Genomic DNA, 25,018 nt, shown 5'->3' with positions numbered 1-25,018 from the left:
GCCAGCCTAAAATATACGAAACCATGTGTCAGGAAAAAAATGAGAGAGGCAGGGGAGGGCATTCTTAATCACACTAGGGCCCCTGCTCTGCCTAAATTGCAAGGCAGCAGCTCCCCACCCCCACCCCTTTGTACCACCAATCCCCTTCCTGGATGACAGCCTTGCAATATGGGACCAGGTATAAGAGCTGTGCACAAGAACATGCTCTCCCTCGTGGGACAGCCACCAAATACAGACACAGCAGCTTACAGAAAGCCAGAAGAGAGTGGGAAGGGAGAGAATTACACAGGGAGAATGAAAGAGAAAGGAAGAGAATAAAAGCAAGGCCTCTCACATTGGGTAAAGCCAAGGAAGCAACTTAAAATACTAACTTCAAACCATGGCCAACGAGTTATGAGTTATACACACATACATAGATGCATGCATGCATATATATCCTTCTATACTTATATACCCTTACTCCATCAATGACGGTGATAAAAGGCATATCTATATAGCACCAAGATTATTTCTGCCAATTAAAAATGTTATAATGCTTTATCATCAATTCCAGAGGACTTAAAATGTGGAAAGAAAAAAAAAAACACACACACACTTCAGGTAAGAATAGGTAGTAAATTCAAAAGCAAAACGATAATACGACTGATTTTTTTAAAAGCCTAAATCTAAAATTTAATTATTTGGGAAGATGAACAGACAAACTCTGACAGGGTGAACAAACTCAAGAAGGGGAGAGGAGGGGAGCAAGAACATAAACTAACAAGGACCACAAAAAGCAAGCACACCTGTAATCCCAGCACTTGGGAGGCAGAGGCAGGTGGGTCTCTGGGAGTTTGAGGCCAGCTAAGTCTACACAGTGGGTTCCAGGACAGCCAGGACTACACAGTGAGACCTTGCTTATAAACAAACAAACAAAAAAAAAATAAATGAAAACATATGTAGAAGTTCATATTCATAAGAAAATTGCATACCACACTATGATAAAAAATTATGAGGAAAAAACCTCCACACTAATAATTTTGAAAGCCTGGGTCAAACAGTTTCCTACTTAAAAAAAAATTTTTTTCCCCCAACACTCAAGTAAAGAATGCTAACAGAAGCTGTTTCAGAAGCTGCCATAAAAGAACTGTATTAACCAGCAGCATCAGGAGTTTATTCTAGAAAAGCCTTTTCTTCCCTGGTTATTAAAACTCTTTCAGGTCAGAAAAAGATGGATTTACCCCTGAAGAACAAACTACAAACAGCATTTTTCATGCATCAAACTGGCAAGATAAAAAGGAGAGGAAAATAGATTTGAAATGAAAATGCCTGCTGCCAGGCAGTGGTGGCACACACCTTTAGTCCCAGGACTTGCAAAGCAGAAGCAGGCAGATCTCTACGAATTTGTGGCTAGCCTGGTCTACAGAGTGAGTTCCAGGACAGCCAGGGCAACACAGAGAAACCCTCTCTCAAGAAACAAAACAAAACAACAAAAAGAACAAGAACGAGGAAGGAGGAGAAGGAGCAGCAGCAGCAAGAGCTTGTCTTGTTTCAAAAGACAAAAACCCCCTTTAAGGTGTACTTTGTACACACAGGCTGATCTAGGTACCTGTCCTTCCAAGAGGCCATTACAAAACAATGATCACACGCACGAGCTTTTACGGTCCAAAGATGTTCACCACACACAGTGTAAGCAATATAAACAGCAGAGAGGAGCCAGAGTGAGTCTGACAAATCCACAGTACAGAATACACCTAGCATGATGTATCTGACCGGACCGAACACATCTTTACACATACATGCCAAAAGGGGTGAGATACAAAGCAAAACATCTTTTAGTAGATAACTATAGTGGCTTTCTCCTTCTCCCAGTTCCTGTACTAAACACCTTACTTTATAACTGGAAAGCTTATTGACTATTACTAGGATTTCATTTGCATGAATTTTATGAGACATACTGATAATCCCCAGAAAACTAGGACAGAGGGCTTATGCCTAGGTGCCCCCAGGGTGGGCGCATCTGAATGAACCAGCAAGAGGCTGACTGCCTACATGACCTAGCTGGGCTGCAGTCTGAAAGCCTGGGGCCCTCACAGCCCAGGAGCCCAGGGCCCTCAGAGTCCAGGTATATAAGACAGAGCAACCTTGTTTCCACCTCACCAGTGTTCCCATCCTGGGAAGCATCAACAGCCTGTTCCAACCCAAGGAGCCAACCAAATAGCCTCTCTATCCACAATCCCTGCTGCTTCTTGGAAACACCTCAACTAGAAACTGTAAAAACATCTTATTTGGTACTGAGCATGTCACTTTGAAAAAAAATAATAAAATAAGCCAACTAAGACTCATACCTAGATAGGGAATGCTGGGCACCATCTTGAGACTGCGGATATAGTCCCGAGTCCGCTTGTAGTTGTCTTCTTTAGACATCAGGTAGTCCAGTTTCTCAAAAGTGGTCTTGTCTTTGCGATTCAAAAGCTGGAATGAAAAGAAATTATAGTATCTGAGAGGGGAAAAAAAATAAACCTGAAAATCTGATAGGATGGGGGCTGTGACAAAGAGCAAACAAAAACACCTGAATGTGTGTCCATAATATATGAAACCCTAGATGGAAGTATAGATTTTAAAAGGCATGGCATAAAGAAATACACAGATACACAAAAAAGGCAGAGGTGGGGAACTCCCAGCACCAGCCTCCGTGCTTCCACAGCCTCACAGGAGTCAAGCCCGGGAGAAGCCTTGCCACTGGCCACAGGACACCAGCTAACTCCTTCAACACACACAGGACACCGACCTCCATGGAAACACGTATCTACAACAGCACAGGGTTCATGGTCCCCAGGAGGGTTGTTTCAGAACTCTAGCCAGTCTCTTCCCCCAAACACCTCATGCTGAAAGATGCTATCGACTGCCACATGACTCAAGCGGATGTGCCATGAGGACATGACAGTGCTGCCACTCGGGGCTCTCCTCCAGATTCCCCCACAGTGAACCTGGGCCATGATTCACTGGGCATGGTTTCACACAAAGAACCTTCTTTTCCACAAACAGCCATCTACAGGGCACCTGGTTAAGAGACCCGGTGTGGGCAAGCACGTCAGAGACAAGTAGCAAGCTCTGTGATGACTGAGTGCTTGGTGTGTAAGCCTGGGGACCCAGGAGAAAGAGGAGATATACATTGTGTGTGTGTGTACATACACACACACACACACACACACACACACATATATATATATATACACACACACACTCAGTATATACACTGAACCTTCTGGAAAGGGGCAGAAACCTTAACTCCTAGAGTCTAAAACTCAATGCTGAGGACTTACAGTGTACTAGTCTTCACATCCCAATTCAAAGTTTAGTGCCAGGAAATGGCAAGATGCCTCTTCAAATGCAATGGCTTTGAGCAAAGGGTCGGGAAGAGGAAGCCAAGCTTGAAAAGAGGGGCTGGGGTAGGGCCCCCAGGATGTGTGGTTTGGGCACCACATGACACTAAGTGGAGAGTTCTCCCAATTCTGACTTCTGAAACTGAACGTCAATCGCTAGTGGCTAAGGCCAGGAGAGTAAATGAAGGAAGACCCTAGCCCTGGTATGGCCTTGGCCAAGCTTAGTCTTGAGATTTCGATGGTCTGTGTAAGGACACTGATCAACAGACCTGCCATGAGCACCAAACTGAAGCAGGCCAGTGTCTAACAGCCCTGTGCAGCAGAGAAATGTGGAACAATGGCTGTCAGCACCAGGAAAGCAGTGCAGCTCCTGAGACCACAGCCTACAAATCCCACACTCAGTGGTGGTGCCTGGTGCCTGAGCCAGCCCGAGGCTGCTTTGGGAAGGCTCTATCAGATTCCTCCATCCTTGGTCTTTAGAGCTGACAATGATCTAGCCACGGGAAGGTCCACTGAATTTGGGCAGTGACAGCCCATATCAGGATAGGAGAGGCAGAAGTCTATTCTGAAGTGTGTGCTCCAGTGCTGAAGCAGCTGGGAAATGAGAAACAGGCTTTTTTTTCCCCATTGAGACATTCAGGACACACAAGGGCAGGGACACCACACAGAAGCTAGGCGCAGCTCAGCTTAACCGGCTTGCTTCAGGCTCATCATCACAGTACTAGGCAGGCAGGAAATGACTCTGTCCTCTACTGGCTGTGTGTAAAGCACTGTTGTATACAACTCAGCTGACCTCTGTGAGCCCAAAGGCAAAAAGGAGGCAGGAATGTTGCCTATATTTCAGGTTCACCACCACTAGGATTGGGTAACTTGTGCGAATATCTCTGGGAGCCAGGTTCAACGGAGAGGCTGGACAGACACATTTTACAGCAGCATGGAAAGTGAGTGAAGAGAAATCAAGAGCCCACTGAATGGTGAGTAAACCGTCAGCAAGAGCAGTTTCATCAACAAGAGCTATATGCTAAGGCTAGGCAGATGGCTCAGTGGTGAAGAGCACTGGCTGCTCTGGCAGAGGACCCAGGTTTGATTCCTAGCACCTACATGGCAGCTCACGGCCATCTCTAACTCCAGCCACAAGGGAGTCAAATAAATACCCTCTTCTGGGCACCAAGCATGCAAGTGGTACACAGACACATGCAGATAAAACACCCATACACATAAATTAAATAATATTTTAATGTTGAATAAAGGTCTATACAGAGCCAGCATTTGATTTTGTTTTGATTTTTTCAAGACAGGGTCTTACTATGTAGCTGTCCTAGCACTAGGTCTTTAGACCAGGCTGGCCTCACACTCGCAGAGATCCATTTGCCTCTGCCTCCAGAGTGCTAGGATTAAAGGCTTGCACCACCATCGCCCAGTGAGAGGTTGCATTTGAACTGGACACTTAGAAATGAGAAATCTGACAGATGATTAATAGTATCACAGTATTAATAATAGCCAGAGCAGAAAACCATACACGTTGTGACCTTGTGTGTCCCCGTGTAGAGTCAGGCAGGGCCTTCTTTGCCCAGAAAGTCTTTTTTTTTTTTAATTGAGACAAGGTTTCTCTGTGTAGCCCTAGCTGTCTTGGCATTCACTATGTAGACTACGCTGACCTCAAACTGGTTTTGTTTTGTTGTGTGTGTGTGTTTTTAACTGATGCATGCTGAACATCACTGACTTCTTTGAACCATCTATGTACATCTAGATGTCAAACCCTGCTGCCTTCACTGAAACTGACCATGCTGACACCAATGGCACACACCACTAATTCTCTGGTCCCCGCTGGGTCACTGCCTGTGTTCTCCACCATGTTCAGCCTACCTATCTGCCAATCTAATACCTGTATGAGCAGCACCTCATATTGCTGGGTGCTCAGACTATGAGTCTGTCACCTACATCCTTCCTGGATTAACCTCCCTCAATGGCTCCATTCTGTGCCTACAAAGCAGATCAGACTTCTCATGAATATAAGTTGCTTTAAGATGAAGAATCTCATCAGATTTTCCCATGACACATTTAATAACCACCTGAACATTTCCTTTACTAAAACAAAGCAATGAACCAGATAAAAAGACACAGGACATAAAAGCCAGTGGGTCCTATAACAGTAAAAGGGATTCTGGGATACTCAATGAGCTACAGGTCTTAGGGACAACTCATCCACATGGACCAGCTCAGAAGAAGACCTTCCTGATAGCACATCTGTAACACAAGGGATGGTTTATGTAATAAAAATAAACTAAAAAAATAAAATAAAATAAACAACTCTAAGGTTATCTTTATGTCTGGGGAATAGATGGCTAATATGGTAGGGAACTTTTACATTTATCTGTTTGTGGGGGAGGGATGCGTGTGCTACAGAATGCATGTTGTCTACCATAAGGGTTTCCGGGCCTGAACTCAGGAAATGAGGCTCACTTGAAAGTTCTTCAGCTGCTGAGCCAACTCACTGTCGTGGACTTTTTTAAAAAAGAGAACTGGAATGACCAGGTAAACTACTCAAGAAAGCACAGAGTCCTGGCTCACCTCCTAATGGCATAATGAAGCCTGCTGACACACTGTTAGTCACCAGACCCTGAATACGCATGTAACAAAGAGGATCAGACTTTGCAAAATGGTTCAACTATTAGGATGGCTTTTGGAGGACGGGGAAAGCTGGGTCTAGAAAACTAAGCTAATATGTATATATACTACCTGAAGTAGGTGGATCAAGAAACTGTAGTAAATACACATGGGTGGAACTGTGGCACAAAGTCAAAGCAGAAACCACTAACCTAGGAGGGTTGCCACTAAAGAGGGAGGGAGTAGGAAGGGCAGTGAGTGGAAAAGCAGGGAGTACTAGTGGCTCAATAAGCCTTTCAGTACTTGGGAGATTTTTTTTTAATTAATGTGCATGTATTATGCTGATAAAAATTCTTTTCAGATTTAGGTATTTAAAAATAGGGTTTGTTTATTCAGAAAATAAGAGCACTTACACAAGTTTTAAACTTTTCTTACAAGTAGAACCAGCAACTGTGACCCTCACATGAACTGATGGTCTCTCAGATTTCAGCATTTATAAGCCACCTCAGGAAAGGGCCATCAGAACTACATGTAAGGAAATCCAGGAGTTGCTTACCCAGAGTCCGACATATACTGCAGACATTCGTGCTCAGTGAACAAGGTAAGGAAATGAGATTGTGAAACTCTCATAGCCTGGGGCAGCCAGAGGACTCAGGAATCAATAAGGAATAAAACAGAATCAATATGGAATCAATAAGGGATAAAATAGGGGCATTTTAAAGTACTTTTTCATCTCTTTGGCTATATATTATCAATGGCAAGAAAAATCTACAAAGTCACAGCTCTAATGTCAAATGTCTGCTGCAGTGTAAAACACTACATGCACCATTCAGAAAAACTTTGACTTTGAAATACAGTCAAGTTGAGAAGTAGTGGGGCATGGTCCATGATACCTGCCATTATTCCAACTTACTGTGAGGCCACTTTTGTGACTCACTTGGCGAATGAGTCTTGTTAGGGCGGAGTTGTGCTGGTCAAGCTTGCTTTCCTCCCCCATTCCCCAAACCCCCTCACCACAGAAGGGATGAACCTGAAATGCTGTTACACAAAAGAACAGAGAGGAATGTAACAGTGATGACGGGAAAACCAGGTCCATTAGAAACTTCGGCGCATTCAATAATCCTTAGGCGATAAAAGTAATAAAACCCAAGAGTACGGATTTTTGACAAGATATACATGAGCTCAAGGTAGGCTGAACTCATTATTAGGGTAAAACTATATTGAAAGGAAAATCACAAGGAAGTCCAAAATAAATGAGCTGAACATTTCACACAAGAGACTAGAAAAGTATGAGGTAGGCACAACTTAATGAGACAAAAAAAAGTGAGTTAAAAACAAAAGAAAGCAGACCATCACACTTACAGCAGGCACTAAATCCCAGAGCTCTTTTATAAAATGTCCACAAAACATGCTAAAAACAGAAGCCTCTGCAAAGGCAGAAAGCAGAGTAACATATTATCAGCACTGAGACAAGTCCAAACCACATTTACAACATGAACTAAAATTTCAAGGTAGAAATGAAGCCCAGTGACACCAGCAAAGGACAACTGAGACTCAGGAAGCACAAAGTCTAAGCCAGGAGGGTCCCAGACCTAGGAGAAATGCCCTGGACACACCAGCTTTTCTCATGCTCTCAGGGTCACGTGTGCTGCATGTGACTCTGTGCATGTGCAGTGTTTGACTCCCAAGTATTTGCTACTCCCATCGAGTTCCATCAAAAGAAAAGAGCTTCCGATTCCAACATACGAGGACATTGGTATTGTGCTCCTCTGCCTTGAGGGGGAAAAATTCCTCACATAGGTCTATTTTCAACAAAGAGCCTGTTGCCCAGATATGTTAAAAACTGGCTCCAAATCTGACTTCAATTCCAGGGTTTGCCGCTGTCTGGTATGGAAAGACTGCTCAGGGCCTGTGGACACTCAGGACCTGTGGACGCAGGAGCTCAGTGTGGGATCTGTGAGGAACTAAACAGGTTTTGTTTTGGTTTTAATAATTTTTAAACCTCTGGCTATTTAGTATCTGTTTCTGAAAAACAAAAAGGCTGCCAAGTCACACCCCAGTGCCACACATCAACCACAATGGACAGCATTTATGGAAAAGCTGGGACTTTGAAATTTAGTGGTATTTGAGCTGTCTGCCTTTGCCTAAGGCTATTTTAAACCTGTACAGATAAAAACTAACTTACAAAATATAGTCAGATAAATAATTTTCTGTCCACAGAAAAAGAGTTTTGTTTCATGGATACCATTCGCTATCATTTTGGGAATCCTGATTAATTTGATATCCATGTTAGAAATGACTGTAAGTCCTTCCAACTGAGCTGTGAAAGTGTGGTGTTCAGCTTTGCTTACATCTTACTGTTTCCTCCTTAACACAAAGTTAAGGCAAATCTTTGGCAAGCACTCATTCTGTATTTCTAAGAATCAGGATTTTATCTTTTAAACTAATCCTTTAAGAATTACATGGACAAATATACACATCCATAGGCATATATACATACACATATTACTTATACTTTCTTGGGACAATTTTCATCATGTATTTCACATGGTAGTTTCAGGAGACAGCCCCAAAAGTCTCCAGTGTAGAACTGTGAGACAAAGATCTATCTCCTAAGAGACACATTTGCCAAGGGCTCACCTGGGCACACAGCTGGGCTGAGGAGGCATTCCATATATGCTCCACTGGGATGAGCACTGGGAAAAGCTCTCAGATGCAAGGAAGGTATAGAACACCTCAAGAGAGCTCAGGACGGAATTAACAAAGCCATTTTGAGGCAGGAGACCTTTAGTACAGAAGGGTCCAGAGAGGCACCAGAGGTCACAAAAGGCAGAAAAAGTGGCTTTGGAGGTAGGAGCAGTGAGGTATGTTTGAGGGAATAGCAGTTTCGCTACAATACAGCAAGTATCTCTTTGGATAAGAACAGAAAGGTAGGGGAGGGAGGAGAACTTGCTTTTGGCAAAATCTGGTATTAACTTAGCCATGGTCATGACCATGCCAGGTCACATGACCACCATTTTGCTGGCTTACTCTACTTACCCAGCTACTTCAGCTCATCTTACTGTTGCAACTTGCAAACAGGGTACCGACCACAAGCCAAGAACCATGAACAGCGAATACTAATCAGAAGGGGAAGCGTGAGCTGACTGGCTGTGTTCACAGGAAATTCCTCTGGCCAGCTCTCCTTTCTTGCATACATGACTTGGGGCTCTGAATGGCCATGTTCCTCTGGCAAAAGCTGGTTTAGATCAGATGGGTATTAAGTAGGGGTGAAACCACTTGGTGCTTGGTGCCACTGTCAAAAAGCCTCTGCTAGGTTCTTGGTACTCACTCTAACACTCAGCGCCCATAAAGCACACCCCTGATGCATCACCCATGAACACATACCAAGCCTCTAATTCAAGCTCACAAACTTCCCTTTATTCAAAAGCATCTGAAATAGAGGGCTGGATGTGCATATGGTTAAAGTTTGGTGGGTAACTTTATCATAACGCTGGAGGCGTTGAAACGAGCATCTCACAGCGACTCTGAAAGAAAGCCTGTATCACAGTTGTATTAGAACATCAGCATGTATTAGAGCTGCCCTGCAGGAGCAGTGGGACATGGGGCCTCTGACTGAGCAAGCCTGGGCAGGGAGCAGGGCAGGGCAAAGAGACCAAACCAAAGCTCTCTTTAACCAGGTGTCCAAACCCCAGAACTGTGTATATGGGGGAGATCACTCCAGCACGATGTGAGAGCAGACTGGTAAGACCAGAAGCAAAGAGACTGATGCAAGTCAGTGACAGCCTAGGTCATAAATAAAGGGTCTGCTTTCAGGAACTGTGGCTTATGCAATCCATCTAAGAACAGCCAAGACGAGCTGAAAATAATGCTAAGTGCTAGGCACAGTTCTGAACATTTTTCTACTTTGATCCCACCATAAGATGGAGGCTGACTGTAGTCTCTGCTTTAAGAGGCCATTCTTAGTTTCTAGACCCCACAATTCTTCTATGCAGCCTTGGTTTGTCATGCCTACAAACTGCATGCATGCAAACCCCAAAGCACAGCCACACAAGGTACAGGCTGGATGAGGATTACCATACTGTTTTGGACCCTCTTGACTGCATAGTTTCTGTTGGGGCAAAATGACAACGGATGGCTGTGAGCAGCTTTTTCTAGCACCCCTTTGGTGGGGCTTGAAGCTGGGACTCTCCCCTCCAAGTCTGGGTCCTAGCTCCAAAGTCCTAGCCACACTGGATCATCTTAATAGCTCATGGCTCTGAGACACAGCTCATACTTTATTTTTAGCCTGTGGTGACTGCTCTTTCTTGGCTTGCAGTATGGCTCTGCTTGTTGGTATATTTTATGCAATGTTACTGTGTTCACATGGCATAGCAGGAGACAGGGAAGAAAGGCCTTATTCCTCATCATCTCAGCCTACTACTTTCCCAAAGGTGTGCCCTGGCCCTCTCTCTCCCATAGTCACCGTCTGATTTCAGACAGGCAAAATGTCTGAGGTCAAAGGAACACAAAAGCAGGGAACAGTGTCCAGATGGAGATGGTACTGCAGCGGGTATGGGGCTCAGGACAGAAGTCTGGGCTTGGACAACACAAGTGACAGTTAAAGCTCTCCAAGCTGGTATGCTCACCAAGGAAGGAAACAGCAAGGTGAGGACTGAGGCCAGAACCTTATAGAACCCCCGCATCCACAGTCACAAAAGAAGTCAGCTGACAGAAGAGTGGAAGGAGAGCTTAGTCTGAGAAGAAAGGCTTTTCAGGAGGTAGAGGATGGGTGCCCAGTGCTACAGCACTGTCAGGCTTCCCAGAGACAGAATGGAACTTCTGAGGAGCAGTTCCAGGTGGATTCCAACACAATGCCAAAGTAGTGAACAGGGGCTTCTACCATTGCCTTCCTTGGCCTTCCATCTTTTCATCTGCCTCACCTGGCTCAACTTCCATCTAGACCAAGGCTCAGAGCCATCTGAGACTGGCATCCCAGGCTTCCTTCAGCCTCCTTTACCATGTCACAGGAGAGCTGCCAATAGTGCTGTTAAAGACATAGGGAGCCGTGGCACTTCCTGGACAAATGAGTTTCAGATCCAAAGCATAGGAATGCCAAACATCTGCCAGCCTCAGTGTCTGCCAAGTGGCTTTAGGTCTTGGTGGAAGCACTGCCCATGGAGACCCTGTCTCACTGGATACAGGAAAGTGAGAATGCTGATCCTGTATGGGTCCCTTCCAGGTCACACCCTGAAGGTCAGGCCCTTGACCCTCAGTGGAGATCACCTCTGTGCCAAAGACTTCAATTTTCACTTTGCTGCTGCAAGTGAGTCAAACTCTGGACCAATTCAGTAGGAAAGAAAGAATCACCCTGGGCACATGCACAGGGCAAGCAGAACGTGCAAGTGGCACGTGGAATGTAATAGGCAACTGCTAAATACTTCACTAGTTCCATGGCCTAGATCTCTCTCAGGAATAAGCCAGCCTCCTCCCAGGACTATTCTTTACAAAAGAGATCCTGGCAGCTTCCCAGCTGCTCAGGCTCAAACCCAGAAACTGCCCCCTTTCCTCCCTGTCCTCCTCAACATTCTATGCACAGTACCTCCTGGAGCCCTCTCTTCAAAATGCTCTGCATCACTCTGCTCTCTGATCCCCCTGCCACACTCTACACCACTCACTCCTGGGCCCTGCCCTCACCCACTAACTGGGCGCCTGGTTTCTAGTCTCAGTCTCCATCTTTCCTCATTTGTTTTCTATACATTAGTATCAGTGACCGAAAACACAAAAAGCAGAGTCACCACACTAGGTTCTGTTATCGCCTGTTCAAAGCCCTTCTGTGCACTTAGAATGGGATCTGCCCTGTGTCCAGCTGAGCTGGGCAACTTGACCTGTGGTCCCTTAATGACACCAAGCTCTTCTCACCATATGTCTGAGCACCAGCTCTCCCTCCTCTCACCTCTGCAGTTGCTCCTGCTTTTGACATTTAAACCTTGGCATAAAGGCCTCATTTGGGGGAGGGCGTGAGTTTCCATGCAAAAGCTGACACCATTCTCCATCCACCTGCTACTGTCTGCTTTTACTCCTGTCTCACTGCTCCTTGCTAATTACTTATGCATTTGACCAACATTCCTTGATTACTCTGTGCCAGCCAGGGAAGCACATGGTAATTTCCAAGACTAGTATGCATCTTTCCCAGATTATATAAAGCCACGGGCACAAGGCCTGAGCCTTGGAACCTGGCATGGGGTACACATTCAATAGTATTTGATCTGTAGAATGAATGAGAGCTGCAAGGTGATGTGTGCTCAGGAAATCAGAATTGGCTGGTACAGTTTTTTGCTTAGGCTTCCTGACTTTGAGGCGGCAGTACTCCAAGTAGCCTCACCTGTGGAATAAGTCACTCATTGCTTGTATTTTTCCAGGCCGACCAGGACTGTCTGTTTATGGATCCAGCCACCATTTATTTAGATCCTACTGTGTGCAGGCCTGTGCTCAGCTTCAGTCAGTTCTGTGTAGGGGCAGACTCACTGGCTACCCTGCCCTAGCTAGTGTCCGACTGGCCAGTATTAAAGGTCACCCACAGTGTTTAGCCAAGCAGCAGGCCTTCTCCATGCTTGGACACTGCCACCTTCCATCTAGGCTTCCCAAATAGGGTTTAATGCACTCCCAAGGACAACACTCAGAGGCAAAACATGCTCAGTGGTCCAGCCACATGCAACGGGCCAGCCACATTTCTAACACCACTTTCTAAGCAGGGTAACACCTTATCCGCACTGGCCTGATGTCACTACACCTTCCACCATCACAAGGATCCACATGGTGGGCAACTAGACTACAGGGTCTGACAGGACCAGCTTGTGTCTCATTGGTGTTGGCACTTAACAACTCTGAGATCTTTGGCCACCCCACCTCCTAGAACCTCAGTTTCTTCTTTTGCAAAACAAAGACTATGAGAGCACCAGATGTTTCAGCTGCTGGACCCCCTTGCTCCTGCTTGCCCTGTGGGACCATAAAGTCTCAGTGGTCCCAGCTCAATGGACATGAAAAGAAGGAAAAACAACATTTCTACGGTCAATCTCATCACCAGACATTAAAAGCAAAAGATGAATACAGTTAAGGATAACAAGATAGTTCAGACAAGGGCATGTGCTGAGAGGAACTAGAGATAAAAGAGTGCAGGAGAGGCAGACAGGGTGGCTGGGCACATGGCTGCTCTTCCATGTGCAGTGGCAGAGGGTCGTCCTTTCTACAGGGCCGGGGGGCAACAGTTCAGAGGGGAAAGAGAATGGGTTTGGGCACTGCTATTCACCAACACTCTGTACCAAAGCTGATCTTGGATTACAGCTGAGTGGCAGGAAAGCAGATCTAGCTAAGCCAGGTAGCAGCTTTTCTAAGAATGAACTACTCCCTGCCCCAATGACTTGGGAATCCTAAGGCTACAATCCACACAGTGTACACAGCCTCCTTTCCCTGACGTTTTTATTCCCTAGAATGTTGTGTCTTTCCACCTTCTGCCTTGGCAAGTGGCCTTCTGTAGCCAGAGAAGCAGCCAGGCTGCCAGCCCTTGGATGCAATGGGAAGGTTTCTTAGAAAAAGAGAGACGACTGCGGCTCCCAGGTCTCCTGATCATTGGTAGGATGGAACCACAGTTCCCTGTATTCTGTCAGCCACACACCCTAACATGATAGCAGTCACAGGTGAGTGCTTAGTCCAGAGTCTCTGAGTAACTCTGGGGGTTCATTTTCATTACCAGATAGACCTAAAACTGCTGTGCAGGGCCCAGCCCAGTGTGCTGTGCTTGACAAACCACAGAGTTCTAATGCTACTCTGACACTGTCCACAGCCCAGCAGCAGATAGTACACTGAAGCTTCTCTGCGGGTCCTGCTTGTCCCTGAGTAGGCCAACTTTCTGTGAGGACCCGGAGATAGGCCCCATAGGGCACAGCACTGTCCACACAAGAGAGCCGAAGCTCAACTCTCTGGGTATCTGCACAGCTCCCAGCAGTCCAAGAGACGGTTAACAGCACCTCAACCATGGAAAAGTCATTTCAAAAAGAATGTCCAAAAGCTTCTGAAAAAAAAAAAAAAAGCCTCAGCACTCAGATGGCCTTAGAATCACAGGGCTGGCAGTGATGCAGACAGTAGCTTCCAAATTTGCTTTGACCTCCAAAACCATCGCTCACTGCAATTCACCCAGAAGCCCCTGATGCAAACAGGCTGCTCTGGTGCAGGCTGGGTCATCTGCTTGGCACCCTCACTCCTCTCCTTCAGCTCTGGATGATCCCTAAGACAATTCTAAGGACAACTAGGGCTCCACCAAGCACTGACAGAAATCCATTACTCCACGCAAACTGTCCAGAGTACAGATGGGAGAGGAGGCCCAGGCTCTGAGTGGCATCTGAACAAAAACCTAGTTTCCAGACTCCAGGCTGACACTTCTCACAGCAGCCTACTAAAACCAGGTTATCTTGTAACCAGAAGACGCAAGGCTCATTTTAGATTGCCTACAGCATAATCCTTACGCATCTGAAAGGCCCCTGAGGCAGCCAAGTAGGAAACAGTCCATCTCTAGGCTGGCAGAGAGAAGGTCAAAATGAGTAGAAAAAACATGTCTAGCAATTCCATACAGCTCTGTCAGTCCTTGAGACATAAACAGGTCTTGAAAGGCCTGGGCTGTGCCCCTGTGAGAGGCTTTGGACCAGGCAGGCCAGGAGGTAAATGCTAATGAGCTATGGAAATAGCGATTACTTCCCCCATGTCAGGCACTGTGCCAGCTAAGGAGGATAAAGAAGTCTGAGATATTTTTAAAGTATTTTTACAGCAGAAAAACTTTCCTACAGACTCAATTATATAACTATCAGACTCCACCTCTGAGCTGAAACTATCCAAGGCCTCAGGATTTAAAAAAAAAAGAAAAAAAATCATTTTTTCCTACATAAGGGTCACAGGTTTCTCCAGAGAACTCTGAGCTATATGGGCCAGTGACCCAAGGCAGCTGCAAGCCATCAATTCCCAGACCTTCTCAAGGGCAATGTGGAGCCTGCCAGAGATGAAAAGCTAACCAAGCCAAGGGCAGAAGTCACATGCTGAGCCCAGCCAGCATGGAAGATGTCCACAGGTCCAGGAAGATTTGTCGAAGGCTTCCAAACCCAGCCACATCAGCACTCTCCCCACTCCCTGGGACCAAACAGGGCTTGGGTCAGAGGCTATGGGGAAGCTCAGAAAATGTCTCCTTAGTTGCCGGTGTCTGTCCTGTCCTTAGCAAAGCACATGGCTCATGATGGAAAGCCTGGGGCTTCAGCCATGCAGACATTTAGCAAGAGCAGAACAGCCAAAATCAAAGAACAGACTGAGGGAGGTTAACTTACAGCCCAGGTTTTTGTCAGCCTGAAGATGGGAGCACTCTGTAATGCTGACACCACAGACATAAGAGAATGAAGGTTGTTCAGTTCTAGAAGTTTCTGGGGGAAAAAAAAAAAGACATGGAATACATTATTTTGCTGCCATAGACAACAGAATAAAAACATTCTTGAGTGTTGCCAAATGTTGTCATATTTATGAAATTCAGTTACACTTAAAAATATCTCAAATAGAAAATATAGTTCTAGGAAGTTCATAGAAAACATATGCTCTTTTCCTCCCATTTTTTTCAGAAGGTAAGTCTCCATCTAAAACACTTGTCAATTTTCATAATCTGGCTTATTTGACTGCTGGAAGGAAGCACAGCTTCAGATTGGATGATCCCATTATGTTTTTATCTGACTCTGAACCTGCCTCAGTGGGCTTCTGTGTGAAGATCCCAGTGTGCCAGCAATGTCAGCAGTTCACGAAGTGATTACCTTAACCCTGGATGGGAAAAAGGCCAGGGAAGATGTCGTCAATCTGTGTAATGGCTCTCAGCTGGGAAGGCAAGGCTCTGGCTTCCTAGGCCCTTGACTGTGAGCCCCAAATGAGTGAGGACACATGGTGTCACTTTAGTCTCAGACAAGTTCTTTACCACAGAGGGCCAAAGAATGAAACAAAGCAGAGAGTTGGGGCAGAAACATGTAATTTCTCTGTTCTTGTCTTTATGCTGAAGCATCCTTGCTATGGGACAGGTTCTGTTTCTCACTCTTTGTGGGCAGCGAAGCCTGGTTCAGCGAGAAGGCTCCACAGACCAATCTCAGCTCCTTCTACTTGTGTTTCTTTGGCAAGCTGCCCAGGCTTTCTGCATTGCAGTGTCCTCAAAGTTAAACTGAGGACGGTGACTACTGTTATCTGGGCTACCTGAGACGAAACATGTCTCATACCAGGCAGGCCTGTGTCTTCTTTATCTGGAAGGCTCGTTTCCATTCTCTTGTGTTCCTTCCTCTACCATGCCTTTCCTGTCTGTGTTCCTACATGTGTCCTCTGAGTGTGTGGATAAACTACCATGGTGCATCCTGCACAAAGTCCAGGTCAGTAGGCAAAAAATAAGAGATAAGATGTTGTTCCTGGATCCACAGTTTTGCTTCTACTTAGAAACATGGCCCTCACCACACAAAATCAGTGCTTCAGCTTAGACGTCTTGTAACACTCTCTGACCGTTTCCTGTGTGTAAGAATAGATGCTCCCAGGTTTCAGCTGAGCATCTGACTTTCAGTGCCTGCCACAGACTCTCCTCTCAGAATGTCAAAGTCTCTCGAGCATTATCTAACCTGTTCCTTTCTCATTTAGAGACTGGAAAACCAAGAGAGGGAGGAAACCTACCCAGGACACATGTAGTGTACAGCCAACATGATAATGCTCAGCAAGGGAAAAGGTGGAGATTAAGGAGGGGTCATTTGGGGCTCCTTGGGTAGAGACCATGCTCATTTCCAAACAGGTGCCCACAAGGACTGAAGCACAGTCAGCATCCTCTTCCGACCCAACCACAACCAGCACCAAGTATTTCCAGAGAACCCACAGGACTGTGACCTCTGCCCCGGACAGAGTTAGACTTCTTAACCTTCTGGGGAGGGAGGGCACAGCAGCTCTGCTGAGGGTAGATACCTCTCTTCACTACCCCTTCCTGCTGTGCAAATGGGATGATACCCTGTGAACAGTGACTGCAGTCACATGGGCACAGCAGCCACCACACAAACCAGCATCAAAGGGCCTGAGTCCAGGGCAGCTATGCTCTAGGATCCTGATGGGAAGACAACATGGGTACTTGAAGGAAGCCATGAACTAGGTAGAACAACACTGCCATGGAGAGTCTGGCAGGCCGGGATAGTGGGAACAGAGTACTATTACTGAGTATGACATTGGTCCAGGAAAGCCATGGCATGGCCTAACAGGCAGAGATGAGACAAAAGGAGAGGGAAGGGGGTTCTGATAAGCAGAATGGACACAGTCTATCAGAACAGGGGTAGCAGGGCCAACTGGTCCAGGCCTTAGCTCAAAATGGGTGTGAAGAACCCTGTTGACACAACTGTACAGGACATAACTAGATCAAAGGCATTGGAGCTAACTATAACCCATCAACTCCTAGCACTGGACCACATGCAGAGACCAGAAGTCCAAGTAAGGAGAATAATTGGCCACAGAATTATAGAATGGGAGGAGGCATATTTCTAAGGCTCAAACAAGGTACCATCAGCCAGGTGGATCTCACAGTTGGCTGTCTGCAGAGACCAGGCCATAGCCTCCAACCCATGGTGTGGACCTCTGTTTAGCAGGCCCAAGGCAAAATGTCTGTCAGAGATCAGAGGCAACACATTTTGAAAAATAAACAAACAGCTTACCTTGGCTATTTTCACAAAATGGCTCAGGATTTCTGCCCTTATTTTTAAAGTCTGTGCTGTTAGAATTTCTCGTACGACCCAAAAACTGACCTGTAGAGTCAAATAAACACACACATACACACCAGAGAAGTGGTTAAATGCCAGACCGCCCATAACCCCCTTTGCCCACCACCACTGCAGGATTTCCAAGAGGCCAGGCAGCTTTGAGAGCACTACCTAAGGTCACAGGGCCTTATGCTCCTGCCCCACCTCCTCCAGCATACACATGGTGATACAAGCATTACACACTGTCCATATCATCAAGAGCAGTTTGGGCCCCCCTACACAGGTCAGGGTCTCTGCAGCTGCCTGGGAAATGGTGAGATGACGCAGCCTGGACTCTGCTCACAAGGATCCAGATGTGGGGAGAAGATGGATTATAAAATGGATGAACAGATGGAAAGATGATGAACAGATGTTTAGACAAAGGCAATTATGTACTGACCACACCCCGGCTAAGCCTAACACAAGGAGGATTTGCTGATATTTGCATAGTTCACTTTGTGTTTTTGTTTGTTTTTTCTTTTTTTTCCCCCTCTCTCTGCCCCCCCCCCCCCCGCTGGTCCTGTTAGTGTAATTTATTTGTGTCAACAATGATTTAGTAAAGAAATTAACTTTAATAATTAAACATTATTGTTTTTGAGGTGACGGGGGTTGAACTTGTAAATACTGAGCAAACACTGTTCTACCAAGTTATATTATAAAATATATGCAATTTTTTATTGTTTTTTGGTTTGTTTTTCAATTCTGTAAGGGGCATTTTTTTCTTTCTTTTTTTATTTTATTTTCACAATTTATTCATTTTTTCAAGACAGGATTTCTCTGTGTAGCCCTGGCTGTCCTGGAACTCTGTAGACCAGGCTGGCCTCAAACTGCCTGCCTCTGCCTCCCAAATGCTGGGATTAAAGGCGTGGGCCACCACCACCCAGCTCAAACTTCACTTTCTAAAACAGGTTTGCAACTAACAGAAGATGCAAAGTCCGATTCAGCCTGAGGGGCGGGGCCAGCCATGAAGGTTGCTTTGGGGTAGAACTTTATTCATGCCTGGACTCTCATTTATACCAACAGACTCCAGGGCCGTGGATCTGTTGGTAGCAACAAGAAAGTTGTCTATCAGCAGGAGGCTGACTCACAGCACAAAAAGGAAATACAGGAAGCAGCCAGCCAAAGGCTGTTTCGAAGTGCTTAGTTTATGCTTCATTAGCATCAGGACAGTATTGTCTGAGAGTGCCAGGACAGCTTGGTGGGGAAATGGTCAACAGACAGCATAGCATGTGCATGGTGGGGAAGAAAGTGAGATGTGGAAACCCCTTACTTGACAAACAGAGACAATGAAGGGCAGCCTGAAGTTAAAAAAGAGGTTTGCTGCACAGGAACACACCTGCTGCTTTACAAAGGGAAAGCAAGAGATACTGACAATCAGCAACTGCCCCTTTATGTAAAGTAGACACATCACAGAAATGCTGCCTCCACGTAATTAGCCGTTGCTGCCCGCAGGACACGCCTGGGTTTCCGTTGAATCACTTTTTCCAAGGAATTGTCAAAATTAAGTTCAGACTCAAATGTTTACCACTTGCTTCTGAGAGACAGTTATTCTGGGCTCCAAACAGAAGCCTGTAAAGCCTATATTTAATATTTATTATGTTCCACATAATCTCAAATGTGATACTTCATGTGTGTGATTCGGCAGATTCTTGCATGCCAAAATCTCACACATTTTCCTGGCATGATTCTGGAAGGGACAGAGTGGGTTAGGACCTGCATACACAGTGTGCAGAGGCAACAGTTAATTCAACAGAGTTGCATGAAGCCCTACTGTGAGCAGGATCCACTCACTGTAAGTCCATATCTGGCCTACTGTGGAAAAAAAACAAAAAAGGTAGAGTCCCACACAACTCTGAACTGGAAGAGAGCTACATGATGGCTGCAGCTCAGACTGTGGAACTGCACTGTGGGCCTGACAGCTGGAAGGAGCTTATGCAGTGAGGCAGGACTGCGGTGCCACTGTGGATGCCATGACCCAGCTGAGAGGCTGACCAGCTCGTGGGAGGACAGACGAGCAGATGCAGACCACCAAACTTCAGTGGGGCAAGAAAGGAAGGAGTTAAGACAGCATCCAAAGCAGGGGACTGTGGCGATGAAGATGCAGATGGCAGCAGGCAAGGAAGCCACACAGGGCAAGAATGTATGGTCTTTTCATCTCTAACTGTAAGTTTTAATAGATGAAGACTAAGAAAGTAAAGATAAGCACAAAAGACAGAAGTCATTTGCAAGCTCAGACCCACAGACCAACAGTGACAAACTGATTTGTGTCCTAGTCCTTTTTCCCAAACCTAGCACCCATGGTTGGCTTTTTCCATTAAGACTGGCAAATTTTAAACATATATCACAAGCAGCTTTAGAAGTGATAAGTATTTGTCTATGACTTTTTTTCAGCATCCAAGTTGTTTCATCATGAGCATGTTTATAGCTCAACCAATTCCCAACTGTAGGGTCACCGCCAGAGCTCTGCTGTGATAAACCTTGTGGTGAATATCTTCAGACATATGCTTCTGTAGGCTTTTTATTAAGGCCCTAGAAGGTGGAATGATTAAAAGCATGCATACAGAAGTGTGCATGAAGAACTCAGCCTCCAGGGGTTAGCTGCTAAGTTTAAATGGATCTGTGTTCTTGTGTGGGGTTCAAACCCATCACAATGACTGCTCCCCATTGGCACATGTGTGTAATGTGCCAGACGACAGCTGGCACCAGACGACAGCTCGCTTCCCTCATGCCCATTCAGGGAGCAGGCATTTTTGTTTTTGCTTTGCAGTTTTTAGTTGGCATTTTTGTTGTTGTTGTTCTAATTTTTCTTTCCTCCTGCCTCCACCTCCCAAGTTCTGTGATTAGTAGTGTACACCACTACACCTGATTTATATGGTGCCAGGACTGAACTTAGGGCTTTCTGTGTGCTAGACAAACACTCAACTGAGCTGCTTCCCTAGCCCTGTTTCAAATATTTGTAAGCCCTGTGCACCATCTACCTGCTTGGGTTCTTTACTTACCTTTCTGTTGTGAGTATTCTGACATATGAGAAAACTTTTTGTGTATTAAAGAGCAGCGAAAATGGGCACTTTTTTTGGAAAGTAAAAACAGAAATATTTTGAAGAAAATATCCCATTTACATATTTAAGGCATATTTTCTTTTAAAAGGTTTGTCCCATAAAATACAGAAGTATTTTGTAAACATTTATTTACTTTATTTTATTTTTATTTTTTTTTTTCAAGACAAGATCCTAGAACTTGCTCTGTATACAGGGCTGGCCTTGAACTCAGAGATCCACCTACCTCTGCCTCCAGAGTGCTGGGATAAAAGGCATGGGCTACCTTCACCTGGCTTTGTGAACATTTATAAAAATGAAAAAAGTAAATGCCCATCCACAAAGTACCAGTACACGAACTATGGTCCCTCTGCCCATCTCACTTTGGAAAGAAGCTGATGTGCTCACCCACTCTCCTGAATAGAGCTATGCTCTCCTGTGCTTCCTGAATGGAGCTATGCTTGCCCACTCTCCTAAATGGAACTGTTCGCCCACTCTTCCTGAATGGAGCTATGCTCGCCCACTCTCCTAAATGGAACTGTTCGCCCACTCTTCCTGAATGGAGCTATGTTCGCCCACTCCTCCTGAATAGAACTAGGCTCGCCCACTCTCCTGAATGGAACTGTTCGCCCACTCTTCCTGAATGGAGCTATGTTCGCCCACTCTTCCTGAATGGAGCTATGCTTGCCTACTCTCCTGAATGGAGCTGTTTGCCCACTCTCCTGAATGGATCTATGCTCCACCTTTCCGGTGACAAGCAACGCATACACTGAGAGCCTACTGTATGGAACACGTGTCTATCCTCAGCATGTATGTATGATCACTTTGTGGCAGCACGGTCTGGAGGACACTCAGAGGAACTTTGTCCTGTAGCCCAATGCTTCATTTATTTTGTGGCTCCAATTGTTCCCACTTTACCCGTTCATCCCCAGCATGCAGTCGGCCACACCCCCTTCTGACATACCCCAACTGTTTTGGTTTGTTGGTCTGTGGGCTTCCTCTCTGGTACTACACATGCTACAGGCTTAGCCTGCACATTCCTTGCCCAGTCCTAGAATCAGCCTTTTCCCCAAGGACCTCGGGTTCCACTTATTAGAGACTATTAGCATATTGATCCTGATTCTTCTTGGCCCCCTCAGTTGAGAGAACGAGAGAGAGAATGTGTGTGTGCGTATGTATTCAGCTGTGTGTGTGAATATGTGAACGTGCGTATGTTTGTGCGTACATGCCTATATGTGCATGTATACGCATAAGCATGTGTGAGCATGTGTGCATAAGCACATGTGAGCTTCTGAGTACTCCTGTGCATGCGCACACCTGTGTGTACATGTGTGCGTGTTTGAGTGTGTGTGTGTGCGTGTGTGCACATATTACCCATGTACACCGGCTGTATTTCTCTATGAAAACAGATGGGGGCCTTGTTTGAGACAAGGTTATTATGTGTAGCCTTTGCTGTCTTGGAACTCACTCTGTAGAACAGGCTGGCCTTGAACTCAAAGAGGCCCACCTGCCTGTGCCTCCCAGGCGCTGCGATTAAAGGTGTGCGACAGCACTGCCTGGTTGCATCTTTAATAAAATTCACATGAATTCATAGTGTTACCCCCAATTCTAAGCCGTTAGCACATGGAGTTTAGCATTTCCTCTTACTTGTCCACCAGAGACAAACCAGTTCCCAGGATCTGCCTGCCATCCACACCTCTGCTACCCAGTCCTTCAGAACTATTTCATAATTGTTGGCCAGCTTGAAGAGCACTTGCAGATAAGACACAATGTTCCTATAGTTCTATCTTCAGAATTACGTCCTGCGTGACCGCAGAGTTAACTCGGCTCAGCAACATCCCCTCTGCTCTCTACTTCACAACCTTGTAAGTGTGCGCAGAGCTATGCATTCACCAGTCTTTTGTTTTGCATCCATTCTAAAAGCCCTCCATACTTAAGTTGAAGTTTCTAGTTTGCGTGTGCTGAGGTCTTGGTGCTTTAGCATTCTGTGGGTTTTCACAGAGACACTATCATATATTCGCCATGACCACATATAAAATTTTCTCACCCTCTTAAACATACAAATCTGGGCTGGAGGTACAGTTCACTGTTAAAGCACCTGCCGAGCAAGCAAAAAGCTCTGAATTCAACCCCTGGTACCACAAAGACAAAACTGTTAACAGAAACTCCTTGTGGTCCATATACTCAGGCCTCTCTCCTTCCCAAGTATCTGACAACTATGGATCTAGTAGTTTTACCTTTTCCAGCATGCCATGGAAAAAGAAAAGAAAGCAGCAGGTAGTCTTCTCCATGGGCTTTCACCTTGAAACATACACTGACAAATACCCTGTGTCTACGCGGCGTCATAGCTCATTCAGCTTTTCAGGTAAACATTGTCCCACACGTTTATGCACACCCTGCAGAAGGGCATCTCAGATCCTTAAGCTTCCAGGAACCTGGTGTGTGTGTGTGTGTGTGTGTGTGTGTGTGTGTGTGTGTGTGTGTAGGTTTCAAACCTCTGGGTCAGTGTGTAAGGCTAACTGCTGGACCACCTTTGTGCCATCCTGCATTTCTAACACTGAATGAGCTGTGCTGCCCCAGGTGCTCAGCAGCGCCACAGTGCTTCAGATGCACTGAGACCTGTGGCTGTTCTATGATGAAGGACACTGAGCATCTTATGCTCCTTTGCTGACACCGGTGGCCCCTCCTTGGTGATACTGATGAGTATTCAGATCATATTTTTTCGGACAGGTCCTTTGTTTTTGTTTTTTGTTTTTTTAAGATCTATTTAATTATGTATACAATGTTCTGCCTGCATGTAGATCTGAATGCCAGAAGAGGGCACCAAATTTCATTATAGATGGTCGTAAGCCACCATGTGGTTGCTGGGAATTGAACTCAAGACCTCTGGAAGAGCAAGTAGTGCTCTTAACCTCTGAGCCATCGCTCCTGCCCCCCAGACAGGTCCTTTGTACACATAGTTCCCAGGATGTATTTGTCTTCATGCTTTCTTTCTTTTTTTTTTTTCTTCTCAAGACAGGGTTTCTCTGTGTAGCCTTGGCTGTCCTGGACTCACAGCAATCTGCCTGCCTCTGCCTCCATGAGTGTAAAGATTAAAGACATGCACCACCACGTCCAGCTGTCTTCATGCTTTTAACCATGTCTTTTGCACTATGAAAAAATCTTAAGTCTTAATAAATTCCCAACTTACTGATTTTTTTCCCACAGACTGTCTTTTGGCCCAAGGGCATAGATATTCCCTGTCTGTATCTTCTCCTAAAAGCTGACATCCAAGTATCTTATCTCGTTTGAGTTAATTTTATAAAAGACTTTAAAGTAAGTTTCTAAATTCATTTTCTCCTACATACACACACACAGAGCGAGACAGAGAGAGAGAGAGAGAGAGAGAGAGAGAGAAAGAGAGAGAGAGAGAGAGAAAGAGAGAGAGAGAGAGAGAGAGCTCTTCAATTGTCCCAGCACAGTCTCAGTCTACACTCTGTCCAACTGGCCCAGGTGCCCCTGCCTTCTGTCAATAGTGAATCTGTAATGTTGTTCTCTTTTTCCCAGCACTACACTAGTCATTCTAGATTCCTGGTAGTCCTACACAACCTCTGGAATGAGTCTGTTGGATCATACACACAGCAATGACTCTAAATGTCAAGTGGAGAGCTGACATCTTAATGACACTGAGTCTTTTCATCCATGAAGATGGAGCCTCTCCCTGTTTCCTAACATCTACTCTGATTACTTACATCAGTGCTTTGTAGCTTTCAACATATAAACCACATTTTGTAAAAATAAACACCTTAAGTCTTGTTTGGGGCCTGGCATTATTACAAACAGTGCTCTCAACCTTCAGATTCCAATTCCTCCTTGCTAGTACAACAAAAACAACCCCTTTGTGTATACTGAATGGCCCTGTATTCCCTGCTTGCGCATTAGTGCCAGGAGAGTTTGTAAAAATTACTTAATTAGAATTTTCTATAGACAGTAATGTCAACTATAAATAAAGATACCTCAGTTTCTTTCTCTTTCAGCTAAATGTCTTTTATTGTTTCTATCTTATTCTGTGTAGTATTACACAGGAACAGTGTAAGAGCACCACATTGTCTTATTCTAGATCTCAGGGAACATGCCCAGTGTCTCACTACTAAGATGGTAGGGGACATGCCCAATGTCTCTCTACTAAGGATCATCTGGGCTTAAGGATGCTGTGGATTTCTCT

General features: G+C 45.4%; 1 protein-coding gene across 8 annotated transcripts in view; it reads right to left on the bottom strand.

Annotated features, from left to right (window-relative positions):
- Nucleotides 1-25,018, bottom strand: part of Ralgps1 (Ral GEF with PH domain and SH3 binding motif 1) — a 235,391-nt gene that overhangs the window by 121,435 nt on the left and 88,938 nt on the right. For all 8 annotated transcript variants that reach the window (XR_008719384.1, XM_055600981.1, XM_055600980.1 and 5 more), the window contains exons 6-8: nt 17,696-17,785; nt 15,320-15,412; nt 2,328-2,454 (exon numbers count right to left, since the gene is read on the bottom strand). Coding sequence is in view for 7 of the 8 variants with exons in the window: in XM_055600981.1 (XP_055456956.1) it covers nt 2,328-2,454; nt 15,320-15,412; nt 17,696-17,785 (310 nt within the window). In the remaining variant the exon portion in view is untranslated. The remainder of the gene's footprint in view (nt 1-2,327; nt 2,455-15,319; nt 15,413-17,695; nt 17,786-25,018) is intronic.

This window comes from Psammomys obesus, unplaced genomic scaffold, assembly GCF_907164565.1.
Source record: "Psammomys obesus unplaced genomic scaffold, mPsaObe1.curated_primary_1811, whole genome shotgun sequence".
NCBI classification, from domain to species: domain Eukaryota; kingdom Metazoa; phylum Chordata; class Mammalia; order Rodentia; family Muridae; genus Psammomys; species Psammomys obesus.
This window is presented reverse-complemented; position numbering and strand designations above follow the sequence as displayed.